The 27,873-nt window shown below is 39.6% G+C and overlaps 1 protein-coding gene across 1 annotated transcript in view; it reads right to left on the bottom strand.

Annotated features, from left to right (window-relative positions):
• The window catches only part of Fbxl2 (F-box and leucine rich repeat protein 2), an 87,598-nt gene that overhangs the window by 3,782 nt on the left and 55,943 nt on the right, over positions 1 to 27,873 (bottom strand). The window contains exons 6-14 of the mRNA XM_026405414.2: positions 19,090 to 19,158; positions 18,894 to 18,989; positions 18,536 to 18,662; positions 18,331 to 18,405; positions 16,761 to 16,891; positions 14,686 to 14,746; positions 13,862 to 13,906; positions 13,223 to 13,279; positions 91 to 303 (exon numbers count right to left, since the gene is read on the bottom strand). Coding sequence (XP_026261199.1) covers positions 91 to 303; positions 13,223 to 13,279; positions 13,862 to 13,906; positions 14,686 to 14,746; positions 16,761 to 16,891; positions 18,331 to 18,405; positions 18,536 to 18,662; positions 18,894 to 18,989; positions 19,090 to 19,158 — 874 coding nt within the window. The remainder of the gene's footprint in view (positions 1 to 90; positions 304 to 13,222; positions 13,280 to 13,861; positions 13,907 to 14,685; positions 14,747 to 16,760; positions 16,892 to 18,330; positions 18,406 to 18,535; positions 18,663 to 18,893; positions 18,990 to 19,089; positions 19,159 to 27,873) is intronic.

Raw genomic sequence — 27,873 nt, 5'->3', positions numbered from 1 at the left:
CCTCCCCAGCGCTGGACATTGATTTTAATGTTTGATTCTGTTGCTCAGAAACGATGTCAGGTTGAGCCCACTCCCCAGCCCCAAGCCTACCCGCATCCGCTTGATGCCTGCTCGAGTGACCTGCTGGCAGTCATACAGCTCAAGGCGCTCCAAGCCACGGCAGTTTTCTAGATGTTCCAGAGCCACGTCAGTGATGAGAAGACAGTTGTCCAACTCTAGTACCCGCAGCCTCTCATGACCACAGGTGCTGTTGCTCAGGTGCAGGATCCCATCATCCGTGATGAGCTCACAGTGAGAAAGGCTCTGGAACAGGAAGAAAAAATGTTCATAAGACCCTCTTATTTCAAGACTCAAGGCCTACGTAAAATCAGGGAAAATTGCTCATGAAATGTCCCAGAATAACTGCTAATGTGGCTTGATTATGTCCCCTAAAAAGCATGTGCTAGAAACTTTATCCCCAATGAAACTGTTGCGAGTAGGGCCTAATCAGAGGGGAGCTATTTAGGCCATGGGGGCTCCACCTCTACTGAGTGAATTGACAAAAAAGATTTTGAAAGGGCTCAGGGCTGCAAAGTCTCTCTTCCTGCCCCACTTTTGTCCCCTGCCACAAAATGACACAACAAAAAGGCTCTACCAGATTCTAGAACTATGGGGAATAAATTTCAATTCATTCTAAGTACCCAGTCCATGATACTGTGTAACAGCAGCACAATGCTTTATGAGGCATATGAGGCAGGGTCAAAGGAAATGTTGAGGCCCTTTGTTACAGGGCTTCAGGGTAAAATTTCAAAGTTTACTTCCTTGAGAGCAGTTTATCCAATTCTCCATTTGAGTGGAGGCAGATAAACTTCATAAATGACTCTAATGTTCTTGTTCACTAGAAAATTGTGCAAACAACCATGACTCAGATGGGCATCTTTGAAGGTTGTGAACAAATAGAGTTTGAACAATGTGATCTGGCTTTACTAGCCCCTTGGGCCACAGCTCAAGGTTGCAGAAGGTTACTCAGATTCATTTATATAGCTTAAAGTATCACTTCTGTAATTCTACAAAGCTCTCCTTACTGAGTTTTAGGGACCTGATAGTGTCCCCATGCTTATCAAATTTAATATTTAATTCAACATAAAAATTCTTCAGAAGAAAACAAAAAGTACTGCATTGTTTCCTATTGTTCATTTGTTCCTTCAAATACATGAGTTCCAACTGTGCCAGGCTGTGTGTATGCATTGTTGAAGTCCAGATTGGACAGTTGAAATGAAATCCACACTAAAGCTGAAGCTGAGGCAAGTGCTGGGAGTATATGACTGTGGGATTTGATCTGAGACCAGTGAGTTGCTATCTGAAATGCTCAAAAAGATGTCCAGTATCACTACATGCCTACTAGAAGGGCTAAAATAAAAATATTTAAAAAATAAGTGTTGGCAAGGATGTGGAGGAACTGGAGTTCCTGTGTTGCAATGGCAATTTGTATATTCTTAACTGAAATGCATGTTAAACAAAATCTGATAATATAGCAATACTGGTTATAATAGCCCCAAACTAGAAACCACTCAAATATTCAACAATAGAAAGGATAAGTAAATCACAATAGGCTCATTCTAGAAAGCAATGAGGATGAATAGCAGGGCACCGTGGCATCTTGACTTGGAAGACTGAGAGGAGAATCAAGTTCAAAACCATCTCAGCAACTTAGTGTGGCCCTAAACAACTTAGCCAGACCCTGTCTCAAAAAAAGGGTTGGGGATATGGCTCAGTGGTCAAGCACCCCTGGGTTCAATATCCAGTACAAACATACATACATACACACACACACACACACACACACACACACACACGATACAATGAGTGAACTTCACAAATGTAATATTGAGCAATGAAACCAGACAAGAGTACACATGACTCCACTATGTAATTTCATTAGTAAAATACAAAAACAGGAAAAAGTAATACATGCTGTTGGAAGTCACCACCTTTGGGAGATTAGTAACTGGAAGGGAGCAGAATGTGGCTTTCTTGGATCATGGTAATGCTGATCTTTAGTCTGGGTGTGTCCAGTTTATGGAATTGCATTAATCTACACATCAATGATAAGTGTACTTTTCTGTATATTTTACTTCAATAAAAAGTTAAAATTGAAAAAAATTAGCCACTCTGCCAAATTGTGTGGAAAGGTGGATACAATAGAGAGCAAGTGGGAGGCTATTATCTTGGAGGTAAGGAAATGCCCTGTAGTTTGGACCTGAATGAGTTGTGGTGGCAGGGTGGGAAGTTCTGCAAAATGGAAAGAGAACCAAGACATTGACATTGAATATAAGAAACAGGCAGGTGAGTCTAACTTAGAGGGAAGGGAAGCTAGGGGAGAAATTCTGTCAGACTTCGAACCTTGAACCTTGATTCCTTTGTGTGCTCTGTCTTAACCCTGTAGGGTATGTTTCCTTTCTCAAGAATCCAATCACACTACACAATTCTATACAAACCAATATCTTTGTAATGAATATCTATGCAATCACTGGTTTTTGTCTTTTAGAACTGACTTATGGATAAAGCCAGAAGACTTCGCTAAAGTTTTTCAGGAGGCCACTTAAGATAGTCAAAATCCTTATTTTTTGATTTACCTACTTATAATAAATTGCAACTAGAAAAAACGTGTGTATATATATATTTTACAGTTTGGAGAAAGAAGACAACTGAGGTAATGTATGGATACTAATTTCTTCATCGCTTTAATACAGAGAAGTTGAAGAACTAAGAAGTTAATATTAACATCTAGGACCATGGAGATACTCCTACATTAATTGAACAACTAATGTACTGGCATATGCAAATATTCATATAAATTTAAAAAACTTGTTTAAGAAAAAAATCAAAGAAGCCCTTAACCTGTTCTCTGAGTCCAAAGGAAAATATGCTGCCAACATTGTTCACAGAGCAAATACACTGCTTATTTTACACAAACTAAGCAACCAATAGTCAAAACTATCTACTTTTGGGCCAACACTGTGTACGTATTATCTCAATTTATTCTTCAGGCTAACTGTGCAAAGTGTTATTCCCATTTTACAGATAAAGACTTTGCAGCTCAAAGAAGTTGAGACTTGCCAATTACAGCCAGCTCAGGGTGGTCTTAAATTTTATCCTTGCCCTGCTGTCTCATCCCTGGCAGATGACAGAGGGGTTAGGCTGTTTTTATTAAGGGCAAACGGAATTATCTATTATTGCCCAGAGTTTCTTTAGAATATAAGTTGACCACAGAGGTTATCCCTGTGGAAGGAACATAGTAACTCGAGTTTTTAAATGGGAGTGAGATTTTCTCTTATATTCTTGGCATTTTAAAAAATTTTTTTTCTTTTGAATTTTGTGATTCTTTTTCTGCATTAGTTGATATGAGCATGTAATTTTTGTTCTGTAGCCTGTTAACATGGTGGATTATATGGATTAGTTTTCAAATGTTAAACTAGACTTGTATCCTTGAAATATTTCAACTCTGTTGGTCATGTTAATCTATTGATGAGTTCTGTTTACTAATATTTTGTGAGTTCTATTTGCTAATATTTTATTAAGATCTTTGCTCCTATATTTATGAAGAATACCAGTCTGTAGTTTTGGTTTTTGGTGCTGTTTTTGTTTGGTTTTAGTATCAGGGTATTACTGACCTTATGAGTTATGAAATGTTTTCCCATCTGTTTTGTAGAAGAGATTGTATGTAATTGGTTTTAATTCCTTATGTTTGGAAGAATTCTCACTTAAATAATCTGGGATGAACATTTCCTTTTTTTAATATTTATTTTTTAGTTGTAGTTAGACACAATACCTTTATTTATTTATTTTTATGTGGTGCTGAAGATCCAACTCAGGGCCCCACACATGCTAGGCAAGCACTCTACTGCTGAGCCACAACCGCAGCCCTGAACATTTACTTTTTGAGGGTTTTAAAATCAAATTTTATTTCTTCAGCAGTTACAGGGCTATTAAGATTATTTATATATACATCCCAGCCTTCTATTTTATATTGACTTTGTTTTGAATGTCCATTTTACCTACATTGTCAAATTTATACAGTTGTTCCTAGTACAGATTGAGCATCCTTAACCTGAAATTGGAAATGCTTCAAAATCTGAAACATTTTGAGCATCAGCATGAGGCAATAAATGGAAAAATTCCATATCTGACCTCACATGAGACAGGTCACAGTAAAAAATGCAGGTACACTAAAAATTTTACCAGATCTATATCAAACAAAATGAATTTTCTATTTAGATTTGAGACCTACCCCCAAAATATTTATTTTCTTACATATACACAGACATTCCAAAATTGGAAGAAATGTGAAATCCAAAACACTTTTGGTCCCAAGCATCTCAGATACTGGCTACTTTACCTGCATTCCCTTAATTTTCTTTGGATATCTGGAGATTGTGTGTGTGTGTGTGTGTGTGTGTGTGTGTGTGTGTGTATTGTGTATATATATAGACACAATAATATGTAGATGGACACAATGCCTTTATTAATTTTTTTATGTGGCACTGAGGATCAGAACCTAATGCCTCATACATGCTAGGCAAGCACTCTATCACTGAGCTACAGTCCCAGCCCCCAAATTTCATTTTGATGTTAGCCATTGTGTCTTCTCTTTATCAGTCTTGCTAAAGGCTGTTTTCCTTTCCAAAAGTTTTCTGTTTCATGGGTTTCACTCTGTAGTTTTTCTTTTTTCAACCTCACTGAATCCTACTATCATTTTTATTATATCCTTCATGTTTTGGTGGTGATTTTTTTTTCTTTCTTGATGGGGAAATTTAAAATTACTGATTTTATTTTTTAATTCAATTTTTAATTTTTTCCTTTATACATAATATTGAGGTTCATTTTGATAAAATTATATAAGCATGGAATGTAATTTGCTCCAATATCCTCTTTTTAAGTGTAAGCATTTAGTGCCATAAATCTCCCTCTTAGTACTGCTTTAGTTATACCACATTTTTTTTTTTTAATTTTAATTTGTGTGTGTGTGGTGCTGGGGATTGAACCCAGGGCCTTGTGGATTCGAGGCAAGCACTCTACCAACTGAGCTATATCCCCAGCCCCACAAATTTTAATGTGTTATATTTTCATGTTCATTCAGTTAAACTTATTTTTTAAAAATTTTTCCTTGAGACCTCCTCTTTGACCTAGGATTATTTAGAAAATGTTTTGTTTAGTTTCCAAATGTTCAGAAATCTTCCTGTTATCTGTTTTGATTACCATCTTTAGCATTTTCAAGGGTACAGTTCAGCTTTGTTCAGTATATTCAGATGATTGTGCAGTGGATCTCAGAACCTTTTCATCTTGCAAAACTGAAACTCTGTACCCATTAAACAAATCTTCATTTTCCTTCCACCCAGCTCCTGGCAACCACAATTTTACTTAGTTTCTGAGTTTGACTAGATAACTCATGTAATTGAAAGCATATAAATGAAAAAAAACACTTGTCCTTTTGTGATTGGCTTATTTCACTTAGTGTATGGCCTGATACATGTTGAAGCATGTATCAGAATTTTGTTTCCTTAAGTCTGAATATTTCATGTATGTATATACCACATTTTGCTTATCAAATGATGAACACTGGAGCTGCTTCCACCTCTTGGTGGAATGATGCTGCTATGAATATGGGAGTAAGATATCTCTTTAAGGGGGATTTTTAAAATTATTATTTTTAAATTTTAGAAACTTATTTTTAAATTTTTAAAATTTGAGGGGGAAATTTAAAATTACTGAGATTTTATTTTTTAATTCAATTTTTAACTTTCCTTTATTCTTTAGAGTTACACATAATATTGGGGTTCATTTTGATTAAATTATATAAGCATGGAATATAATGTGCTCTAATATCCTCTTTTTTAATGTAAGCATTTAGTGCCATAAATCTCCCTCTTAACACTGCTTTAGCTATACCACAATTTTTAAAAAATTTTAATTTGTGTGTGTGCGTGTGTGTATGTGTGTGTGTGCGCGCGCGCATGGTGCTGGGGATTGAACCCAGGGCCTTGTGCTTGCCTTGCAATTACTTTTAAATCTTCAGCTTATACACCCAGAAGATTGCTGGATCATATAATTCTATTTTTGAGGACACACCATACTGGTTTTGATAGTGGCTACTCCAAGTTATATTCCCATCAGCAGAGGACAAAGGCTACAAATTCTCCACATCCTTCCTTTCTTTTTAAAGAGCTTCCTTTAGCCATTATATCAGGGTAGATCTGGCAACAAAACTTAGTTTTCCTTCATCTGAGAAATTTTGATTTCACCTTTTCTGAAGGATATTTCCACTGGAGATAGGATTGGGGTTGAATTATTTTCTTCCTGCACTTAAAATGCGGTGCCACTTCTTTGTATATGGTATTTCTCTCTTACTGTTCAAGGTGTTCCTCAGGCTGGGAGTGGAGCTTGGTCATAAGACATTTGTCTGCAATGTACAAGGCCCTTTGTTGAATCCCCAAAACCACCAAAAAAGGTTTTAGTTTTCTGAAGATTGATTATGATGTCTCGATTTGATTTTCTCTGGGCTTTTCCCATTTGGTGTTTGACCAGTTTCTTGAATCTGCAGATACATGTCTTGCCTGATTTGGCAATTTGCAGCCATGATTTCAGCTCCACATTTTCCTCCTCTTTCTGGAATTGTGATATGAATGCTGTATCTTTGTTACATGACAGCTCTATCATTCCCAGAGGTGTCTACTCCTTCTTTTCTTTGGTCTATTTCTGTTGCTCAGGTTGAGTAATTTTCTATTGTTTTATCTTCAAGTTCATGGATTATTTCCTTTGTCTTCTCCATTTTGCTTGAAGGCCATCCATTTAGTTTCATTGTTATATGTTTCAGTTTTAAAATAGTCATCTACTTCTCTCTTCTATTTTCTATTTTTTTGCTGACGCTTTTTTTTTTCATTTCTTTCAAATGTGTTCATTTGCTAAATAAAGCATTTTTATGATGGTTTTAAAATTCTTGTCTTATGATTCTGACATTTGCATCATCTTGGTGTTGGTCCCTATTGTCTTTTCTCAGACAAGTTTAGATTTTTTTCATTTTTGGTATGATGAGTGTTTTTTCTTGTATCTAGCATCTTGATTATTATGAGACGTTTGCTGTAGTGCTGGGGATTGAATAAGGCCTCGAGGGCATGGTACACCCGTGCTCTACCTCTGAGTTAGACCCCTACCTCAAATCTCTCTGAACAAGCCACTTGTGACACTGTACCAGTAGTGGAAGGGGCAGTGCTCCCTTGCTGCTGTCAGTAGGACAGCCTCTCCTGATGCCTTGTGTAGAAAGTGCTTTGTTACTGATGGGTGGAGGTAGGGGTCAGACTCACCTCCAGAAAACTCTCACTCTTGGAATGGGAGAGATGGCTCTCTGACACTAGGCTCCCTATCTGGTCCCCACTAATACCGCTGGTGTGGAGTAGGTAGCTCAAAACCACAGGGCAAAGATGAAAGATTCTAAGCTCCCCAACTCGCCCTCTGCTGGCAGGGTGGGGATGCTGCTCGTTTTTTTCTGTGTCTTTTTTGTTAGTATTTGAAAGTTTTTTGTCTTGGTAGGCTGCCCCTTCCTTGATCCTTTGGGAGGGTTCTTTGGATTTTCTTCCCCCTTCTTTTCTTTTCTGTATCTCTTGGCACTTCTGGGTTGTCAGCCTCTTTAGCATCCAGCCTGAGACATGACAAAAGGAAAACTCAGGGAACTCGCCACCATGCTGCTGCTTAGGAAAGCAGAAACAGCAGATGTCCCCAGCTGGTCTTGCCACCTTCTTTTGATCTTGTAGAGTCTTTTTGACTGTGTTATACAGAATGTTCAGGGATAGTACAGCAGCAGAAATAGGAAAAGTCCACCTACCTCATCTTCCCAGAACTAAAAACTTGCATTTATTTTTCCAGCAAGAAACAAAGTACTGCTCCTTTCAGAAATTATACTGATGACATTTGAAGAAACTGAGGTTCTAGGCTTAAGTATTAAATAAGCCAGTGGTAGGTAAAGCACAGGGAGCTGGGCACTGTGGTACATTTGAGAGGCTGAGGCGGGAGGATCACTTGAGCTTATGAGTTAGAGACCAGCCTGGGTAAACAGTGAGACCCCATCTCAAAAAATAGAAGAAAATACTGGCAACATTTTTAAGTGAAGGAGGTTCACTTACAGCAAAAAAAGCTCAGTGATGCTATTCTCAAGCTTGTTTTCTAACACCTCCTTCCACTTCCACTAGGCTGCTTGGGGCCTGGTAGGATCAGGAGTGTGCATGGGTGTGAACCTCACCATGGGCAGTGCTTCCTAAGAGAGACCTGGGACAGGGAGGAGTTGAGATCAAATGTAAAAGAGAAATTCAAGTATATTGCCTGTTGGAGCCGCAGCAGGCTGAGGCCTAAGCAATCCAGACATTCTCCTCCCCGAGGGCTCTAAATCTTCCCCTGACACCTTCCAAAGAGAATCCTTTCCTCCACCTGTCTCTGAGAGTCTGGTGGCCTACCAGTGACGTTGTGGGCCTGCCTGCCTTGACAAATTGCCTGAGACTTTAGGTGAGTAAAGAACTTGGGCTGGGGGTGTGCCAGTGCTGAACACAGGAATCTCTGACCTTCCCTCTCCTCCAAAGAAGCAGACTTTTTGGTGGAGATATGGCAAGGCTGGGGTCGCTGGCATCCTCTTAAGAAGGACTGCGATTTTTGGAGCCTAAGCCCCACAATGCTAGGGGTGACCCTCATCACTCACATACCAGTTACTGTGCTGAGCTCTTGAGACTCAGATTGGTTCGTTTATATACACTTTGTTCCAAAAGAACATCTGAAGTGGCTTCTCCTCACCAGGTGCTGTGCAAGGTGCTGGTGCTGGGACAGGAGACTAATGACAATCCCAGGCTTTCCCTGAATCCCTACTGAGGAAAGCTGCCTTTGATTTATAGAAAGAACTTTCAAGATCTAATGCTGAAACTGCAACCATTCAAAATCAATGCACAGAGCTATGGCCAAAATGCCAATGGATAAAACAATTTCTAAAAATGTTCAGTTAATCCAAGAAGAAAACTGGAAAGGAAGAACAGAGGAATAGAAAACAGAACAACAAACAGTGAAATGAAGAGCTGGGGTTGTGGCTCAGCGGTAGAGCACTCACCTCGCATGTGCGAGACCCTGGGTTCGATCCTCAGCACCACATACAAAAATAAACAAGTGAAATAAAGGTGTTGTGTCCAATTACAACTAAAAAATAAATATTAAAAAAAAACCCAGTGAAATGAAGAACACAAATCCAACTCTCAATATTATATTATACATAAATGACTAAACTATTAAAAAAGGTAGAGATCACCAGACTAGACAAAAGCAGGACCCAATGATACACTGTCTCTTAAGATATTAAAACACATAGAATCCAAAAGAACAGAATTTTAGTCCTTTTTAAAAAGAATTTACACTCGGGCTGCGGATGTGGCTCAAGCGGTAGTGCGCTCGCCTGGCATGCGTGCGGCCCGGGTTCGATCATCAGTACCACATACAAACAATGATGCTGTGTCCGCCGATAACTAAAAAAAAAAAAAATATTAAAATTCTCTCTCTCTCTCTTAAAAAAAAAAGAATTTACACTTAAAAACAGAATTAAAAAAAATCCGAAAGAAAAATATACTTTGCAAATGGAAAGCACAAAAAGGCTGATATACTGATATTACATTAAGCAGACTTTAAGACAGAGTGACACAGGAATATTTCACAGTGATAAAAAGTCAATTCAACAGAAAGACATATGGTCATGGATCTATATGCATCCAAATCTAATCAGGATAAACTAAAGGTCTTAGCCACGGGAGGTACCTGTGTATAGGAGCTGAAGTTTGGCCCCAGCAGCTGGGATAGTACTCACTGGTCTCCACAGATATGTGTGGGAGTAACTGCTATGGAGCTCCAGGAGTGGCCTGATGGTTTTGGGAACTTCAGTATTCCGAGATAGCTATAAGTTCTGAATAAGCCACAGGCTTCAAGTTGGGAGCAAAACATGGGCTGGATCACCTTCACTGTTCTACCACAGAAAAATGGCTCTCCGGATAATTATCAGCCATTCCAAACTCCAAGGATACAATCCAGAGAAGCAGGTTTGACCCCTGCCTCTCGTTCAGCCTTGTCTCCTCTCTAAAGCCCAGCCAGGGCTCTTGTCATCCAACAAAGAACACATACTAGTTCCTCTGCGTAAATGCCCTCAAGCCCTCTTCACCTTACTCTTGCTCATGCTTCAAGGACTGCTCAACAGCTGAGAGTAGGATTTAAACAGGATGACAGCTTTGCTAAGAGGGAAGGTGAATCTTGAGGATTAAGGGAGAGATTAAATAACTGACCACAGAATTTAGGCTGAGTGGGGGAGAGGGGACTTCGAATGGGTGAGTGACAATGAAAAGATGAGTCCCATTTAAGTGAAATTATTGGGTTACAGAGGGGTGACTGGAAAGGAGGAAGACGCTGGTCAGACAGTGGGGCATGAGATAAGAATTCATTCTAGGACTGGGGCTGTAGCATGATGGTACAATGATTGCCTAGCCTGCACAAGGCCCTGGGTTTGATCCCCAGTATCATAAAAACAAAACAAAATACGCAGTCTGTCTTATAGTGGTATTTTCAAAGTTGTTAAATGTATCCACTTTAAATTGGAGAAAACAGCCATCTAAATGTTAACAAGTCTCACATCGCTATTGTTTCTTTTAGAGCAGTAAGTAGTGGCTTGATAACAAGATTCTCAAACATGGCCGAGAGCAGGCTAACCACTGGGTAATCTATATGCTTGTCATCCCAAAGGGAGAGTGACTGATATGACTTCTAATGGTCTTGTTTTCTATATAATATCATAGTGTCTTGTTAAATGAAACAAAATCTCATAATGAAGAAAGTAATGCATTTCCTTTTCTGGCTGCATTTCTTTTTCTTTAGAATAGTTTCTAGGACCAATGACTTACACAATAAAATGATTTTTGAAAATGCTCAAACTAGCTCTGAAAAGGAAACCAGCTCCTCCGTAATCAACAGAAACTCCCTGCCACAAACACATATCCTACAACTTTAAAAAAAACAAGAAACGAAGAGGGTCCTTAATTGCCTACAGACAAATTCATGCTCTCTCCAATCTTCTGGGTACTGCTCCCTCATATTCTTTTGAATCTGGGACTCCCCTTGTTTGCAAATGCATATTTGATTTACTGTCAAACACAATCAGGTTTTTGAATATTGTTCCGAATTTTGTGTTAGTGTGAGCATAGGCCCTTCCTCCAGTGAAGATCACAGAGTCACTCCTGGAAGCCCATGGTATATGTACCCACTAGCCTCTCTTGCACATAAAGGAGAACCTGGGAAACCTGAGTGTTGGGAACTGAGCTGAAGTAGTCACCTGGCTTCATTCACTCTGGTGGTCACTTTCCTCATTTCTTCCCGCTTGCAGATCTTTAGTAAAAGATAAAAGACACATTTCAAAATTCAAAATGGTGTTTCCCCCAACAGTATTTCCTCTACTGATCTCTGGAGGCTGGGGTGGAACCCGCTGTGGGCCCCTGGCAGCCTGTGCCTGGGTCTGTCATGGTCAGCACTCACTCTCCCTCAGATCCGTGAGTTTCCTTTTGAGTGGAGATTGGGCTGCTCCAGTGGGACCTCCTGTCCCTACACGAGGCCTGCAGAGAAGAGAACTTATTTCACGTTGCACTCAGTCCAAAGGCCCTGCTAGAAGCCGTGCCCGATCCTTCGCATGGTGCCACTATGCCAGGGCAGACTGAGCTGGCTGCACATGCACACTGTGCGACCTGCTGCAGTAGAAACGCACTTCACACAACACATGTGCTCTAACTTGTGCTCAGCTTTGCTTGGGGGTCAACAGAGGAGATCTTAGTACTGTCCTTTACCAAGTGGGTAGTGCTCCTCAAGTGTCCCTCAAATGTGGATCCTCTGACATTGCAGGTGGTCTCTCCTGATGAGTCATCTTCTTGGTCTCTAACCACTAGAGGAGTGCTTGGCATGATGGTCCTCAAGAAATGTTTGTAGAGTGAACTGGATGAATAATAGATACCTTTTTCATTTATCTATCTTGGCTATTAAAATCTCAAGGCTATGTTAAGATTTCAACTGCAACTGTTTCCTGTTTTTCTGCTAATAATTCTTTATGTTCAAATTTTTTTGATTTTTTATTTGGAGCTTCTAGTTTTATAGTTTTTTTAACCTCTGTCCTGTTTTTAGAAATAGCTTGTATAAAAATAGTGGACAAGATAGATAAGGTTTTCCATCACCAGAAACCCCCCTGCAGGGGAGAACACCAACTATTTGGAGGACATCCCCTGATAGCGTGGAACCTGCAGCCTGCTCCCACAGGTATCTGAAGCCCCTTTGCACTTATGCCTGAGGGGAAGTGTCCAGCGGGAAAGTAGAAATAAGGAAAGTTGGTGGGAGAGTGACTTGAGGCCAAATGGAGCTTTAATGATGACACAGAATTCAAGCCCTTGAGGAGAGGGCAACTTTCAAAGATGACAGAGGGAAAGCTGGCTTAAGAAAAACTGGCTGTGTGCACCTGCGGGCCTCGGAAAGACCAGACTGGGGAAAGGCCAAGAGATCTGGGGACTTGGAGCAGCTGTGTAACTGTGGGGCAAGTCCCTTCACCACTTTGAGTCTCAGTTTCTTCACTTATAAAATGGGGCTCTGAATGGTGCCTGCATCATATGGCTGGCATCTTGTGGGCATGGTAGACTTCCACTCAGTGGCTTGCTCAGCAGACAGTGACCCTCCCCTTCTCCAGGCTCAGATGGACAGAAGTGAAATGTGAGTGAGATGTCTGCGTGGCTAAGAGTGGCAGGCACTCATTTTGCATCTCTCAAAAGGTGTAAATATACATCCAAGAAAATGGTCTCATTCCTTCCCCGCCCCCCCAGAAGAACAGATATGAAATACAACAGAAGGATGGTCCCAAACTTGTTGAGGAATGTAACATTTCATCATGCTAACTTTCACCCTGTCTGCCAAGACAAACACAAACTTGAGTGAAGTGACCAGGACACGGGTCCCTGCTGGGGGAAAGCAGTAATATCCAGATACCCTGCTTCCCAAGTTAGCCCAGCTGGTAGAGCTTAGAAACTCTAAGCTCTGGAACCATGATGGACAGAGAACCCACAGTGATTTTTGCTGTGATGGGAGGGTCCTTTCATTCCTAAGAGGTGAATAATGTCACAAAAACTAAAAATAATGTCAAAAGACTCACCAGGGCTTGTAGCTTAGGACAGTGAATGGAGAGCTGGATGAGCGTGCTGTCGGTTATCTGGAGAGAAACACGCTGTGTCAGTGTAGCTTCTACACCAGAACTTAATACCTAATCCTGGCTTCTCCTGAACATGGAAATCAAAAGGTGCAAAAGAGAATTAAAAACTCATCCAGGCATACTCCGGCTGGAAGCTCCTGTCTTTACCAGCAACCTCCAATCTGCCCACTCCTGGAGATGCACAACTGTAACAGTTTGGTCTCCCTACGGTGCCCTAAAAGGGACTTAGGGGAAAAGAACAAAGAGGGAATGGGCAAGAAGTATTCTCTCTAGAGTCATCCCATCGCTAGATATATCAGTGTATTTCTCTCTCAAGTTCTGTGAAAAATAAGAGGAGACCTTGTTTTTTATGTCTGGCAAAAGATGAAGCCATCTTGAATTTCTTTGCTATAACTCTGCCTGTTGACTGCAAGTAGCCAAAAGTTTACATATCCCACTGCCATGGCCCTAATGAGTTCCCAAGTCCCACTGCCTATACTGGGCAAAAAGGGTTGGGACAACAGGCAGTCTATGTCCCTAGCTGTGTGATGCTACTAGCAGTAATTGAGGAGCAGCCCTCAGGGCTCTTAGGGTTCCACTCACCAGGATGCATTCTTCCAGATCCATCTTCTCCAGGTCATGGCAATTCTGAAAGGGTACACAAGACATGCCCTGCTGTGTAGGCAACACCTGCAACTTACCTGTCCCCCTGAGTATGAACCAAAGTCCTTGGTTCTTTTCCATTAAGGGGTATGGTCTGTTCCCGGAGCTACTCAGTGAACCAGCATCTCTGAGCTTGTGCCCTTTGAGTCATAGTCACTTTGAAAATGGAAATAGGGCTGCTCTGGCAGCATTTTCTTCTCTCAACCTGAAAAGGCACTTTCCCAGTGGTTCAGACATTAGCAGGAAAATTTTAATCATAGGCCAGGCTCTGGGAGGACAAGGAATGAGGAGCTCAGCCACACTGGGGAGGTGGGTGGGGTTGACGGTAGGGTAGGAAGAAGAATATATCAGCATCCCCTGAAGGACACTGGCTCCTTGCAACAAGCCCAGAAAGGGCCTCATAGTGACCTTGGTGGACACTGTGGCAGACAATGTAGAAAACGGAGCAAGCCCAGCCTAGTTAGGGGATGCTGGAGAGAGGCCAACTGGGGTCTGTGTAGGAATGGCATCTCTTACAGGAGAAGAAGCTCCTCTCAGGGCGGCCTCACCTGTTCAAGTGAGAAGGAGGCTTGGGCCCTTTCCAGAATCCTCTATCTTCCTAGATTTCTGGCTAGCTGAAAAAAATGTAAAACTTACCCCAAGGATCCTACTTGGCTTTGTGCTCGTCTTTTCTGAAGCTAATTTCTGCACACCACACAACCACCCCAGGTCACTTTGAATTAGGACGGTGAATTACAGTTGTTGTTTAAAAATCTATGCCTTACCCGAGCTAAAAGTGTAAAGCCTGCATCAGTCAAATGGGAGCATCGGGCAGCCTCCAAAATTCTGGGAAGGGGACATGCAGGGGAGAAAAAAGTACCAACAGGTTAACAATAGAAACATTATGCTCCGCTGCACACTCTTGATGTTGTTCTGTTCTTTGACACTTTGCCTCTGTCAATCACTCTAAGGGTTGTAAAACTCAAAGACGGTTCCAACTTAATAGATGAGGGCCTGCTTGAGGGTTAGGGAGGACCTGTCCAAGGCCCTAAAGTCTCATCCCAAACTCCCATAGTAAATCCAAGAATCTTCCCCACAACCACATTGTTGGTTTTGAAATAATACTCTAATATTTAGTGACTTATTTTAAAAGTTACTAAATAAAGGACTGGGGTTGTAGCTCAGTGGTAGAGCACTTGCCTAGCCTGAGTGAGGCACTGGGTTTGATCCTCAGCACCACATATAAATAAATAAATAAATAAATAAATAAAATAAAGGTCCATTGACAACTAAAAATATATTTTAAAAATATTGCAGTTCATTTAAAAAATAAAATACAATTAAAATTAATTTGTATGTAACAAAATCATATTACAATATATTCATTGAAATTCCAAGTTACAGGAAATTTAAAACAATTATAGGCAATGAAAAACTGAGTCGATTTTTGGTGAGGGACACAGTGGCACATTCCTGTTATCCCAGAGACTTGGGAGGCTGAGGCAGGGGGTGGGGATATAGCTCAGTGGTACAGCACCTCTGGGTTCAATGCCCAGTACCACACACACCTACATACATATAATTCTCAATTATTCATGCTTAATAGGAATGAATGCATGAATAACATTTCTAAGTTAACAATAATTTTAACCTGTTCTCTGACCAGGGTTGTTTTTGGTCTTTTGTTGTTTCTGTGCTAGGGATTGGACTGAGGCCCTAATGCATTTTAAGTGCATGCTCTGCCACTGAGCTTCATCCCTAGTCCTCTGACTAGTTTTGACCACCCAAATTCCTTCTATGAAGCAGAAATATCAAAATTATCTAGAATCTTTCTTAATAAAAAAATCCAAATACAAAATAAATGATTCTTAAAAGTTACATAACTGATATGAGAAATGGATCCGCTTCACTGTCATATAAAAAGTTAAAATAATTTTTCTGCCTCTTGTATGCAGATTAGGATTGCTAGTTTGAAAGTCAAACCCTAAGTCCAAATTCTATCTTTACTTCTTAATCATCATGTGACCCAGGACAAATTATATGACTTTCCTCTGTATCTGTTTCTCCTCTGCAGAACAAATGAGAATAGTGGTAACTACTCAGAGATGTATTGAGGATAAGATATCACTCATAAAGACACCTGGCACTGAGCCAGGAACGTAACATGAGTGCAAGATTAGCCCTAAGTAGTTTTCATATGCACAGCTGGTAGCAATAATGTGTTGCCTTGAGAATCAGAAAATAAATTATTATTTATTGAAACAGTTGGGTGTGGTGGTGCACACCTGTAATTCCAGCAACTTGGGAGGCTAAGTCAGGAGAATTACAGGTTTGAGACTAGCCTCAGTAACTTAGTGAAACCTTGTCTCAAAAAATAAAAAGGGTAGGGAATGTAGCTCAATGGTAAAGCATCCCTGAGTTCAATCCCCAATGCCAAAACAAAACAAAAATCTCCCCTTCTTCCTGATGGGGAAAATGAAAAATAAGAAGCAATTATGATCTTTTCCCCTCATTGTGCCTACTTAGCAACAGGTTTAAAGGAGACACTGGGAACATCTGGACCAAGGCTACTGCTCTGCTCGACATCAGATTACTCTGGTGTTTGAAGAGATTAACAGGTGAAGCAAATTGGTGGTGGTGGTTGGAATGTGTGAACTCATCAAGAAACACAATTCAGATTCATTGGTGCTAGCCATTTCACACTCTGCTGGTGCCCACCTCAATGAACTGGGTTACACCCTGCCCCACCACCGTCCACCCAGCAAAAACACAACTCCTGCCTCCCCTACCACCTGTTCCCCTTGCTCCATCCTTCTCCTCCTTTGGGTCAGCCCAGGCAATCTCTGAGCTGCATACTCACTGCAGTCTTGGGCAGTTCAGACCCAGGGCTGTAAGAGACGCATCAGTGAGGTTGCTGCAACCCGAAAGGCAGAGGGCCTGCAGCCGGTGGCAGCCCCTGCATATCTGCACCACGCCTTCATCCGTGATGCGCTGTGGAAAAGCAGTGCAGGAAGAAGTCAGAGGACATCAGAACTCGACAGGAGCAACAGAAAAATGGGATCTGCTGTTACTTGGTTGTCAGTTACTAGCACTTCCTAACAACTTAAAATAAGGGCAGATATGTATTTGCATTAAAATATTCTAGCATTACTGATGGAGAGTAAAAACTTTAAATTCTATTTCTACCCCCAGGATTCATCAAAATAGATATAGATTAGACTCCCCCACCCACGAAAAATTCTTGATTATAAAACATAAAACTTGCCTAAGTGACATTAATATTTGATTGAACATCTACAAATTAATGCTTTAGTCATTTGCCATATAAATCACATATATACAAACAATATTTCCTCAAATGTTTTAAAGATAACAAATCAGTTATTTAAAAATGCCTTAGAATTTTGTTAGTTTAGCCATAAAGATTCCATATAACTTAAATGCTCTAATTCATATAGAAATAAATTGCACATCTACATTGTATCTTGAGCCACGTGTCATTTGAATAGTCCAGGCCCACAAAGTCAAGACTGGTCCAGAAGATGGTTTGTTTTCTGTCCCACCATCAGGGACTCTAAAGATTTAGTATTCATTCATTAAAGATCAAATGCAAGGGCTTTTAAGAGACAGAACTCTCTCAGGGTCTACATGCCCCTTGAGGAACCCTGTAGCCTACTGAAGACACACTCTGTACTTCTCAGCATTTATAGTGGCAGTGAGGAAGGGCCAGCAGGTTTGCACAGGCTATATGCCCTGATGAAGATGAAATGCTACCTTGCTCTTGCATACGTCATTTGTTTTTCTAGGCATTTTCACATCTGCTATTTCATTTTTTCTCCTGAAATATTACAGTTGCCATTACCCCCAATTTATAAGTTGAAAAAAAAAACACTGAGTTCTTATAATGAACTATTCAGGTCTAACAATTAGTTAGTGACTAGTTCACAGTATTTTTCTCTTTTTCTGTACTGGGGATTAACTGAGCCACATCCCCAGCCCTTTTGAGACAGGGTCTTGTTAAGTTGCTTGGAGTTGATAAATTGTTGAGGCTGGCCTTATATGTGCAATCCCCCTGCCTCAGCCTTCCAAACTTCTAGGATTATAAGCATTCACCATTGTGCCTGGTTAGTTCATGGCAACTCTGATACTTTACTCAATACTCTATTTTTTTTTAATCAAGACTTGATTTATAGTACTTCTAGGGGAGATGTTGGTGGCTCAGTATTGAGGATGATGCCTTGTTCTTTTATCTCATGGCAAAGTGACAGATCCTACGAAGACACAGGATGAAAAGCCAGAGTGCAGGTCTGGCAATGTGACTATTTGCCAGCCATCTCAGCTGCAGTGGATGTTGTGCAGTGAGGCCCACAGCAGATTTCTGGGGGGAGAAAATGGAGCAGGGCAGTGCTCAGGAAAGGCATGCTACTTACTGAGCAGGACTGTAAGTTGAGGCTCACAAGCTCATGGCAGTAATTCTGAATGTGCTTCAGAGCTTCATCTTCTAACTAAGTGGACACAAAAAACAGAAGAGGGATGAAGTCTTGGTAAGGGAACAAGTGGGACACCAGGAAAAATGCAACAGCAAGTTAGTTCCCTGATGTGTGAGAAAATCAGCTGCATGAACATTTTTGGTACCTGTGTGCAGCCCCTCAGGAGCAGGGCTTTTAGGCCTTGACAACCCCGTACCAGTGCCTCGATGCCATCCTTTGTGATCTGATCACACCAAGAGAGGTTCAGATACTCCAGATTTCGGCAGCCCTCACTGAGAGAACAAGAAACAAAACGCCCCTGTGTACTCCTGTAGACAGTTATTACCGACTTTGAATATAGTACATCATGAGCAATTCAGTGAGTGAGACAGCCCCCATAACCTGTCTGAGCCATCATCTGTTCCCTGCTCTAGTGGGACCATTAGGAAGGCTTCATCAGGAAGATACATCAGAATGTTCACTGTTTGGGTATTTTCTAGACCACAAACAATGGGTGCTCCTACCTGATGCCCTTTAAGGAGCTGTTTGTAATAGACACACAGGAGGTCAGGTCCAGGTGTTTCAGCTTGGAACAGAATCTGCTAAGGCTATAACACGTGCTGGAAAAGAGCAGATGCACTAAAGATATTTTCAACCATGTTTCTCTCCCCTCATTCACCCGGCAGCCACTTTATCCCTAAACTAATCCTCATTACTTACCTGTCAGTGATTTTTGTGCACCCATTGAGGTTTAAATGTTCAATGTTTCGGCAGTTCTGTGCAAAGGTCCTAAAATGAGAAAATATTTTAAAACTTCCTGGGTTCTCAGCACCATGTATAAACAAATAAATAAATAAAGGTCTATCAATAAGTAATAAAAATTAAAAAAAAAAAAAAAACCTTCCTGCAAGTTGCTGGCCAGCCACTAGAGGGCACAGGTACCATTTCCTTAAAACAGTGCTTCTCAAATTTCAATGCATATGAAACAGCTAAGCCTTTCATCACAGTGCAGATTCTGATGGTAGATGTGGCTCTGTAGTACCAAGAAGCTCCCAGTGATGCCACTGCTGCTAGTCTGGGACCATGTAAGAAGCAAACCTCTAGACTGACTTTCTATCCACCAACTGTCCTTCAATCTTGGTGAGTCATCTGAGAATGGAGGCCTGCTTCTTACTCCTTCTCTTCTATAGAAAAATCAATTTGCAAAAAGGGGGCAATTGTTTCTTGTATTATGTCATGTTATCATTTGGTTAAGCTAGGGCCTTTCTGGAGAAATCATCTATGGCCCTGGAGAGGTGTCAGTAGTTGATACTGGTATCGAGTGATGAAGGGCAACTTCCTCAATGATCTGTGGGCTAGTAACATGTTAACTGCTTAACATATTCAGCAAGGACTGGCTCAGGTCACCTGTGTCTTCTGAAATACAGCTTCAATATGTCTTATAGGATTGAATCCTGACTCTCCCGTGCAGTACCCAAAGGCCTCAAAAGCAGATATTACCTTATCTACTCCTTCTGACCTGCCAAGGGGCAACCAAATTGGAACCTGATGGATTCTCTTGAGATGAGGAGCTGAAAGTCTAGGAAGCCCACAGTGACTACAGTTATCACAGAAGAGTACTACTAGAGTGGAGATCTCCAGGATCTGCAGAGGGCGCTGCTTGAGAATTCAATAGAATACAGATCACCATATGGATACAAGGAAACAAGTCAAGCTGGGGGGCGGGGAGGAAGATTAGCTAACAACATTAAAGAGAACAACAGTCAGAGCTCACCCAGGGTAAGGAACAGTGGTCACTTCCACCAGCCTGGTTAAAAAAAAATGTCATAATCCATGGGGCAATGGATAGAGTACTGAGAAGAATCTTGCTTCAGGAGACTAATTAGACCTAGGCTAAACACTGCTTTGGTCCAACCTAAAAAAAAATCTCTCTTTTTGCAGTGCTGGTGATTGAACCCAGGCCTTGTACATGCCACGCAAGTGCTCTACCACTGAGCTATACCCCTCAGTTCCAAAACTAACAAATGTTAAGAATAAGACCAAGAAAGAACTATTCCTAAGCGAGGGAACTGCATCCCAGAACAAAATTCAAAAGAGTATTAATAGGAGTACAAATATGTCCTGCACCCAAAAAAGTAAAATTTGCAATGTCTGGTACTGAACAAAAAATTGTCAAGCTTTTAAAGGAGGAGGAAAATATGTCTACAACAAAGAGAAAATTCATTATATCAAAACGTATTACAAACTGACAGCAGAAATAGCAAAGATATTGAAAGCTATTATAAATGTTATTACACAGAATTCAGTTCTATGAAGCTAAAGATTAAATGTTATGCAGAAGCTTGAAAGATATTTTTTAAAAGACCCAAATTAAACTTTTAGATATGAAAACCACAAATGGCTGAGATAAGAATCTACTAGATGAGATTAACAGCAGATTGTACATGGTATATGAAATGATTAGTGAACCTGACATAGCAATAGAAACTATCCAAGATAAAACATGGAGAGAAAAGAAGAAAAAGATCAGAGCATAAATGAACTGTAGGACATCTTTAAGCAACTTAATAGACATGAGACTGAAGTTCTTAAAAAGGAGGAGATAGCCAGGCATAGGCTTGTAATCCCAGAGACTCAGGAGAATTATAAATTTGAGGCCAGTCTCAGCAATTTAGTGAGGCCCTACACAACTCAGCAATACCCTGTCTCAAAATAAAAAATAAAAGAGCTGGAGATATGGCTCAGTGGTTAAGGCCCCTGGGTTCAATCTCATGAAAATAGAAGGGAGATCAATGGAGTAGAGGAATGGGGTAGAGGGAGAAGGAAAATGGAGGAACTACAGAATAAAAATTGAACAAACTATGCTATGTACATACACAACTATACCACAGTGAATTTCACCATTATGTGTATCTACATAACACCAATTAAAAAGAACAATAAGTAGAAGGAAGACCAGCAGAGGAAGGGAAACAGAGGATGGGAGGAGTGGAAAGAGGAAGTACTAGGGACTAGAATGGAACAAATTCCATTCCATGCATGTACGTCAAAATGAAACTGCTATATATAGTATAATGCACTAATAAAAACATTTCTAAAAAAGAAGTAGCAAGGTTAGAACATGTGAGGGCAACGTGCAAGTGCAAGGAAAACTGGTGGGGAATTGTGTAAATTCCACCTCTAGTTCAGTCCCTTGCTATCTCTCTATAAATGTCAAATTCCAGACCCAAAAGCGGCAATTCTCCCGTTCTGAACTGAGTTTGCCAGCACCTCCAGTCTAGACTGTGTACTTTCCCCATTATAATAAGTTTCTTGCTCTGCTACTCAAACCTGATACATCCTTAAATCTTTTCTGTGACATGGGCAAGAGCCTGAAAGGTCTAAGACCCACAGACAGTGACAATGGAAAACTGGTCTGTGATGCATAAGGGAACAAAAGTCACTTTCCATTTAGAACCGACAAGTTAGGAAGCCAGCTGTGAGAAATGGGGTTTTCATATCTAAAATCATATACTATATATACTATATATATATCAATTATGATATATATACACACAATTATACTATATATAGCATGGGGGTTCTGGAACATCAGACTCACGGGAAACTCATGCGTAAGACCCACTGCTGCCCAACCCCTTCAGTCGCAGATAGTCGAGACTGACTCTATAGCGCCTCCATGTTGTAGTTGTTTTTATTTGCTTATTACTGCATTTCCACTTCTAGTTTGTTTTTATTTTGTGGTTGTTACTTTGTTTTCTTCTTTCTGATTACTGCTGGGAATCAACATTAGCACCTTAAGGACGTCGAGTGGGTACTTGGCTGCAGAGTGGCATCCCCAACGCAGTTGTGAGAAACTGCAACTCAATCTAGACATGTCCTTGACTTTCTAGAACCTTGGCAGATACTTCAACTTAAAGATGGGGGAGATAAGCCTCCAGTAGATGATGTGGCACCAAGTAGGCACAGAGGAGGCCTGAAGTCCCATCACAGCCATTCACTCCCACAGCAACAGCAGAGAGAAACAATGCAACAGCTGGGGATACTGCACCTATGAGTGACGTCAGCATAGGCTGTTCCCATACCCTCCCGTATCTTTTCAGGCTGCTGGCAAGATTGGATGACTATGTAAAAAGAGTAGAACTCCTATACCCTGCTGCCTACAGCACACCTGCCTGCACTTCCAGAGGGTCCTCATTCTTGGGAGATGTACAGGGAAGTGGGTTACTTAGGTTCTAATACAGCACACATGCCAAAACACAACATGCAAGCCAAAAGCCATAGGAAAACTACAGTAAGAAATAAGAAGTCCATTCATAATGAAACAACACTACAAAACAAACTGATTTTCTTGGGCACAATATAAAAAGAAGGCTGCTCCCTAACAAGCCCTTCACATGAAAATGGAAGTGATTTCCATTTCAATATATGTGTAGATCTCAACATAGAACACAAGAAATGTGAAAAAAAAAAAAAACCAACAAGGCAATGTGACTCCACCAAAAGTTAATAACTCTTTAGTAACTGATTCCAAAGATGCTGTACAAGAATTCAAAAGAATGGTTTTTTAAATGATCAATAAATTCAAAGAGGTTACGAACAGTTGAATAAACTAAGGAAAATATTATAGATTATGAAAGAGCAACTTAATAAAGAAACATAGATTCTGAAAAAGAACCAAATAGAAATACTGGAAATGAAAAGCTCAGTAAGTCCAATTATAAACTCAGCAGAAAGCTGCACCAGTAAACTAGATCAAGTAGAAGAAAGAATATCAGGCATTAAAAATAAAGTTGAAGACGGGCACGGTGATGCACTCCTGTCATCCCAGCAGCTTGGGAGGCTGAGGCAGGAGGATCACGAGTTCAAAGTCAGCCTCAGCAAAAGCGAGGCACTAATAAGCAACTGAGTGAGACCCTGTCTCTAAATAAATTATAAAAAAAATAGGGCCGGGGATGTGGCTCAGTGGCCAAGAACCCCTGGGTTCAATCCTTCAATCCCCAGTATAAAAAAAATAATACAAAATAAAGCTGATGAATTATCACATTCTGATACTAGTAAGGAAAAAATTTAAGAATGAAAAGAACATACAAGATCTATGGGACACCATTAAAAGACCACACTTATATATACTGGGAACAGATGAAGGACTTCAGGTATAGGCTAAGGGTATAGAAAACTAATTTAAAGTAATAAGAAGCAGAAATTGTCCCCATTTTTGGGAAAGACATGGGAATCCAGGTACAGGAGGCATTTAGAACTCTATAAATAGACATAACCTCAAAAGAACCCCTAGTGCAGAGTCACATCTAAAGGTAAACCCACTAGAATGACAGCAGATTTCTTAGCAGAAACTCTAATGGCCAGGAGGACATGGAATGATGCATGAAGCCCTGGAGGAGATGGGGGAACCCACCAACCTTGATAACTATATCCAGCGGTCAATCTCCAACACCGAAGAAGAAATAAAGACCTTAAAAAAATAAGCATAAATTAAAGGAATTCATGATTACTAAAACAAGCATTATAGAAGATACTTGAAGGAATCCTGTACATAAAAGAGGAAGCAAGACAAACAAAATCATAGAAAAGAATAAATCTTACTAGAAGAGAAAACCAGTAAATGAGAATTAGTAAGGATTAGTTACTTCTAAGATGAATAATGGAAAAAGAAAAGAACATAGATCATTCAAAACAACAAAACGACAGGAATTAGTACATATCTTTTAAAAATAACCCTTAAGGTAAATAAATGGTCTTAATTCTCTAATAAAAAGATGCAGACTGGATAGATGGATTATAAAACTAAACAATTTGCTATCTGCAAGAAACTTATATTGTTGGGGAAGATATATGCAGATTGAAAGTGAAAGGATGGAAAATGATATCCCAAGAAATGGAATCTGGAAGCAAGCAGGAGTAACCACACTCATATCCAACAAAACAGACTTCAAGACAAAATTACTCCTAAGAGACAAAGGTCACTACATATCAATAAAAGGAATAATCCATCAAGAAGATTGTGTTAGTCAGATTTTCATCACTGTGATCAAAACACTCAAGAACAACAACTTGGAGGAAGAAAATTTCATTTTGGGTTCATGATTTCAGAGGTCTCAGTTCATGGTCAGCCTACTCCATTGCTCTGGGCCTGAGATGAGGCAGGACATCATGGTAGAAGGGCATAGCAGAGGAAAGTAGCTCAGCTCATGGCAGGTGAAAAGTACAGAGACAGAGGCAGGAAGAAGTCAGGGACTAATACAGTCCCCAAAATCATCCCATCAGTGACCTACTTCCTCCAGCCATACTCCACCTGCCTATAGTTACCACCTAGTAGTCCACTCAGATTATTACTCCGTCAAATGGACTAGTTCATTGGTGAGATTTTAGCCTTCACAATCCTATCATTTCCTAAAAGCTCCACTTCTGACCCTTGCCACATTGGGGACCATGCTTTCAACACATAAACTTTGGGGGGATATTTCAGATTCAAACTATAAGAAAGATATAATGATTATAAATACATATGCAATGAATTTCGGGACACTCAATTTTATAAAGCAAACATTATAGGACATAAAAGGAAAAATAGGCCCCAATACAATAGTAGCAGTGACTTTGAGCACCTCTCTCACCAACAGATCTAGACAAAAAAATCAAAAAAGAAACATCAGAGTTCAGCTATACTATAGACCAACTTCGTTTAACTGACATTTTACACAATGTTGCATCTAACAGTGGCACAATACACATTCTTTTTATCAGTTCACAGAACTTTACACAAAACAGATCATTTTTAGGCCATAAAGCTAGTCATGACATATAAAAAATAATTTCTTATATCAGATCATAATGGGACTAAAACTAGAAATCAACAGTAAGAGAAACTATAAAAATATGTAAAGACATGGAGATTAAACAATACATTTTTGAAAGAACTGAGGGTCACTGAAAAAATCAAAGGAGGGAATTTAAAAATTCTGAGAATCAAATTAAAATGCAACATAGCAGAATCAATGGATTAAAGTGAAAGTAGTTATTAGAATCAAGTACACAGTAATAATGTAGGCTCTGAGTACATACATTAAAAATATAGGGGAGATCTCAAATTTAAAAAAATCAGCAGAAGGGGGGAAAATAACACAGATCATAGCAGAAATAAATAAAATAAAGACTGAAGAATAATGTAAATATAAAGACTCAATGCAACAAAGAGTTGGTTCTTCAAAAAGATAAATAAGATTGACAAACCCTTAGCCAACTAATCAAAAGAAAGAGATGACCCAAATAAAATTAAAGATGAAAAGGAGATATTACAACAGATACCACTGAAAACAAGAGGATCCTTAGGGAATAAAGGAATATTTTTTAAAAAACTATATAAACTGGAAAATCTAGGAGAAATGAACCAATTTCTAGACACATGTGACCTACCACATTAAACCAAGAGGATATTAAAAAAAATCCTAAATAGATCTATTTAATAAGCATTGAGATAGAAACAGTAACTAAAAAGGTCTCTCAACTTATAAAAGCCCAGGACAAGGTGGCTTAATTGCTGATTTTTTTTTTTTTTTTTTTGGTATCAGGAATTGAACTCAGGCACTCAAGCACTGAGCCACATCCCAGCCCTATTTTGTATTTTATTTAGAGACAAGGTCTCACTGAGTTGCTTACTGCCTCACTTTTGCTGAGGCTGGCTTTGAACTTGCAATCTTCCTGTCTCAGCCTCCGGAGGTTCTGGGATTATAGGTGTGTGCCACTGTGTCTGGCTAACTGCTAAATTTTATCATACTTTAAAAAAAAATTCTTATTACCTTTAATTTTTTTCCACTTACAATTTGTTTTAACATTTATTTTTTTAGGTGTATATGGACACAACACAATGCCTTTATTTTTTATGTGGTGCTGAGAATCGAACCCAGGTCCCGCCCGTGCTAGGCAAGCACTCTACCACTGAGCCACAATCCCAGCCCCTCAGACTTTTAAAGAAGAATTAAAACCAACAATCCTCATTCCATAAAATAGAAAGGGAAGAACTCTTTCAAACTTGGTCTATGCCAATATTATCATGCTATCAAAACCTGATAAGTGGGGGCTGAGGTTGTAGCTTAGCTGTAGAGTGGGTTCGATTCTCAACACCACATAAAAATAAAAAAGCACTGTGTTGTGTCCATCTACAAAAAAGATTCTCTCTCTCTCTTAAAAAAAAAAAACCTGATAAGTGTACACACACACACACACACACACACACACACGCACACATGCACATACACACACAAACTATAGCCCATTATCCCTGATGAAAAAAGATGCAAAAAAAAATTCTCAATAAAATATTTACAAATCAAATCTAACAATACATTTAAAAGATTGTACACCATGATCAAGTTACTTTCATTCAAGGGATGAAAGGATGGTTCAACGTACATAAATTGATAAACACATAATATAGCACATAAAAGGAATGATGAATAAAAATCACATGATCATCTCAAGAGAAGTACAAAAAAATCTTTGATAAAACTCAACATCACTCCTTGATAAAAGCCTGAAGAAACTAGACCTACAAGGAATAAACCTCAATATAAGAAAAGCTATATATGACAAATCCATAGCCAACATCATACTCACTGGGGAAAACTGAAAGTGTTTCTTCTAAATTTAGAAAAGAGACAAAGGTGTGGACTCTCATCATTCAATAGAGCACTTAAAATTGCAGCCAGAGAAGACAAAGAAATATAAATAGAAAAGAAGTCAAATGATCCCTGTTTAAAGATTTTGATTCTATACTTAGAAAACGGTAAAGATTCCACCAAAACCATGCATGTATGAGTTTGTCGAGATAAACCCAACCACTATGTATAACTATAAAGCTCTAATTAAAAAAAAGCAAAGTGCTCCACTAAAAGACTTAGAACTGATAAGCAAATTGAGTAAAGTACCCAGATACAAAAATTAGCATAAAAATACACAAATAATGAACTTGCTGAGAAAGAAATTAGAAAAGCCAGTATTCAGAATTAGCCTGAAAAAACAAAATATCTAGGAATAAATCTAGCCAAGGAGATGAAAGATCTCTACAATGAAAACTATAAAATGCTAAAGAAGGAACTTGAAGAGGACACTAAAAGATGAAAAGAACTCATGTGTTCACAGTTGGGAGAATCACTAAATGGGTCATACTACTAAAAGGAAGCCACATAGTCAATGCAATTCTTATCAAAATACCAATTGTATTCTTCACTAGAAAAAACAATTCTAAACTTCATAAGGAAGTACAAAAGACCCTGAATATACTGTAATCCCAAGCAAACAAAGTGATGCCAAAGGCAACACACTACTTGATTTCAAAACCACTACAGAACCACAGTAACAAAAATGGGACAGAAGAGAGACCCAGAAATAGACCACGCATCTTCATCCAACTAATTCTCAACAAAGGTGTCCAAATACCTTTGTTGTCAGAGAAAACAACGTGTTGGAGAAAACATAGCCTTTTCA

Source organism: Urocitellus parryii, chromosome 3 (genome assembly GCF_045843805.1).
Source record: "Urocitellus parryii isolate mUroPar1 chromosome 3, mUroPar1.hap1, whole genome shotgun sequence".
NCBI classification, from domain to species: domain Eukaryota; kingdom Metazoa; phylum Chordata; class Mammalia; order Rodentia; family Sciuridae; genus Urocitellus; species Urocitellus parryii.
Note: the sequence above shows the minus strand (reverse complement) of the source record. Positions and strands in the feature narration are given on the sequence as shown.